At 35.6% G+C, this 2,923-nt stretch overlaps 1 protein-coding gene across 1 annotated transcript; it reads left to right on the top strand.

Annotated features, from left to right (window-relative positions):
- Nucleotides 1-1,689: 1,689 nt before the first annotated feature.
- On the top strand, nucleotides 1,690-2,586 carry LOC141673357 (uncharacterized). Its single transcript, XM_074480095.1, has 2 exons — nucleotides 1,690-1,798; nucleotides 1,931-2,586. The coding sequence occupies exons 1-2, from the start codon at nucleotides 1,690-1,692 to the stop codon at nucleotides 2,584-2,586; spliced, it is 765 nt and encodes a 254-aa protein (XP_074336196.1).
- The last annotated feature ends 337 nt before the right edge of the window (nucleotides 2,587-2,923 follow it).

Genomic DNA, 2,923 nt, shown 5'->3' with positions numbered 1-2,923 from the left:
GTGAACTCTTCCAAAGATATATAATAGACCAACATAATTATATAATTACAATGACATTTTATGCATGTGAAATGTTATATTCTCGGTGTTGGTTATGAAATTTTAGAAAAAAGTTACCATTAGAAATTGACCACTAACTTTCTAACCACAATACCACCATACCACTTCATACACCACATGTGAAATGACATATTTGTTCAGTGTTTGTTATAATCAAAATTAATTTATTGATACCTATCATCCAAGCCAAACCACTAACGGTCAAATCCTATCTTGCCCTTATACTCTATGTCTATGTCATGTTATTGATTGCTTATTACTTTAAATTTTTTTAATCTTAACATTTGTTATACAAAATATTATTAAATATTATAAGTATTATTTAATCGATTCCGACAAATCATTTTTTAAATAAATTTTATCCCTGCACTATAATTGGAAAATTTAAAGAATATTTGTCCATTTTCATCGGTATCCTTGAAAATGACTATTAGATCAAATCTTAAAAGGAATATAGTCCCATGATCGTATAAATTAACCCATATACTAATAAAACTTAACTCATGTATTAATAATGATGTGATTATTTTCCTTCGATTAGAATTTCGGTATTAAATCCTCTAAAACAAATAATTTTTATGTATTTTAGTCATGAACTTAATATGTGTGTCGTATGAGAGTAAAATTTGGCATATTCATTTTTTATGTGGTATTGTGTTTATTAGCTATTTCCATTATTATAACTTACATGATAACAATTTTTTTCATATTTTTCTTTTTCATATTTATTAATTCAGTTACTTAAATATTATAATTCGAGTTACTATAAAATGAAGGATAGTTACAACAAAACAAATTTGAACACTTGCTTGAATTTTATAGTTCTCGACAATATCCAAACAAATAATTTTTTTAGAAACTAATGGCTTATCTATAGAACAGTGCCACTTTCATCTAGCTAGGGAATTCACTGCAGAAATAATATTGTTGTTGTGTCCAACCATGCCCATCCTCGATATTATCCGTGACTTCCAACTTAAATCAATTATTTCTGGTAATTTGATTTTCGGGATATCAGTGGATGAGAAACAAATCCTGCAAACCATGCATTCAAACTTTATCTGAGTAAATAATTATCTCTTAATCAATTAAAAGGAGCACATTATTTTGACCAAGACATATCCTTAAAGGGAGACAATACTTGATTTACCAGTAGCCTTTGCATGCTTAGTTGAAACCGGATTTTCATTGGCCAAGAAAGGACAAGATCTCTTTGCTTTTCTGCTCCCTTGAGCTCTAACAAACTCTTGTCCTGTGAACGTATATGTTGAAATATTTAATCTAAACTTATTATATTTGGGTGTTTTATTTTTGTTAACGTTAATGCTGGCATTATCTGTGGACTTGGTCATGCAGCATAGCGTGAGTTTAGGAGCAGTAGGGAAAATAAATAGTAGTGGTTCATAAGTATCAGGAAGGTGGTTGTTATAGTTCCTAGTTTTTAGGTAGTCATGTTAGTTTCAAATTGCTTTAAGTTTGTAATTTCTTTCTGAATGAAACTGTGAAGTAGTTCCAGTCTATCTTTGTTTTTCTATAGTTTACTTCATTCGATCAGTTATAAAGCAACATTTTGGTATCAGAGCTATTCATTTCTGGTTCATGCCCAAGTGTATTCCCAGACCAAGAAAGATGGAAACCGAAAAAAGTAAGGAGAAAAGCAAGGAGAACACAGTTGGGTTGAGTTATCCCATGTTAACAAGGGGGAACTACACGGTGTGGGCCTTAAAGATGAAGGCCTGTATGTAGGCTCATGAGATATGGGAGGCGGTGTCGCCAAAGGATCCAAAAGCTCCAATCGAGGAGAAGAAGGACAAGATGGCATAGGCCGTTAATTATCAGGGAATACCTAAGGATGTTCTACTGTCTATAGCTGAGAAAGAAACCTCAAAGGAGGCTTGGGAAGCCGTGAAAGTGCTGTTTCAAGGGGAAGAGCGGGTGAGAACGGCGAAAATTCAAACACTAAGGTCAGAGTTTGAGGCTATGAGCATGAAGGAAGGTGAATCACTTGATGATTTTTGCCTGAAATTGAATGGTACCGTAACAAACATACGTGCCTTGGGTGATGAGATGGCTGAAGCGTATGTCGTCAAGAAGGTGCTACGAGCAATGCCACACAAGTTCTTGCATATTACATCGGCTATTGAGCAGTTTGGCGATCTTGAAAAGATGAGTATCGAGGAGGTGATTGGCTCGTTGAAAGCATACGAGGAGAGGCTACGGGGTCAAACTGAAAGCAGTGGAGACACGACTCAATTACTCCTTACTGAAGAGGAGTGGAGAAAAAGGGATAGGCAGGAAAGTAAGCTACTGCTTATGAGGGAAGAGTGGATCAAGAGGTCAAACAAGAATGATGGGAGCTCACAGAAGTATCGAGAGAAGGACACAGTTCGCAGCAACCGTGATAAGAGTAAAGTTCGATGTTGGAACTGCCTTGGGTACGGTCATTTTGCAATTGAGTGTAAAAAACCAAAACGCGAGAAGGAACTAAAGGAAGAAGTAAATATGGCTCAAATACCTGATGATTAGCCGGCACTCTTACTAGTTAAAAGTGGCCAGAAAGTGACAGACATCATGTTGCTAAATGAAGAAAAGGTGAATCCGAGGTTGAGTCAAAACAAAGATGAGGCAAACGTGGTGTCTAATCTATGGTACCTAGACAATGGTGCTAGTAACCACATGACCGGACAAAAATCGAAATTTAAAGAGTTGAATAAAGAGATAACGGGCCAAGTGAAGTTTGGTAATGGCTCATTGGTGGAAATAAAAGGGAAGGGTTCAGTGCAAGTGAAGTGCAAAAATGGTGAAGATCGGATACTCCAGGATATGTATTACATTCCCACACTCTGCAGCAACATTATCAGCC

The sequence above is a fragment of the Apium graveolens genome, chromosome 7, assembly GCF_009905375.1.
Source record: "Apium graveolens cultivar Ventura chromosome 7, ASM990537v1, whole genome shotgun sequence".
Taxonomy (NCBI): domain Eukaryota; kingdom Viridiplantae; phylum Streptophyta; class Magnoliopsida; order Apiales; family Apiaceae; genus Apium; species Apium graveolens.
This window is presented reverse-complemented; position numbering and strand designations above follow the sequence as displayed.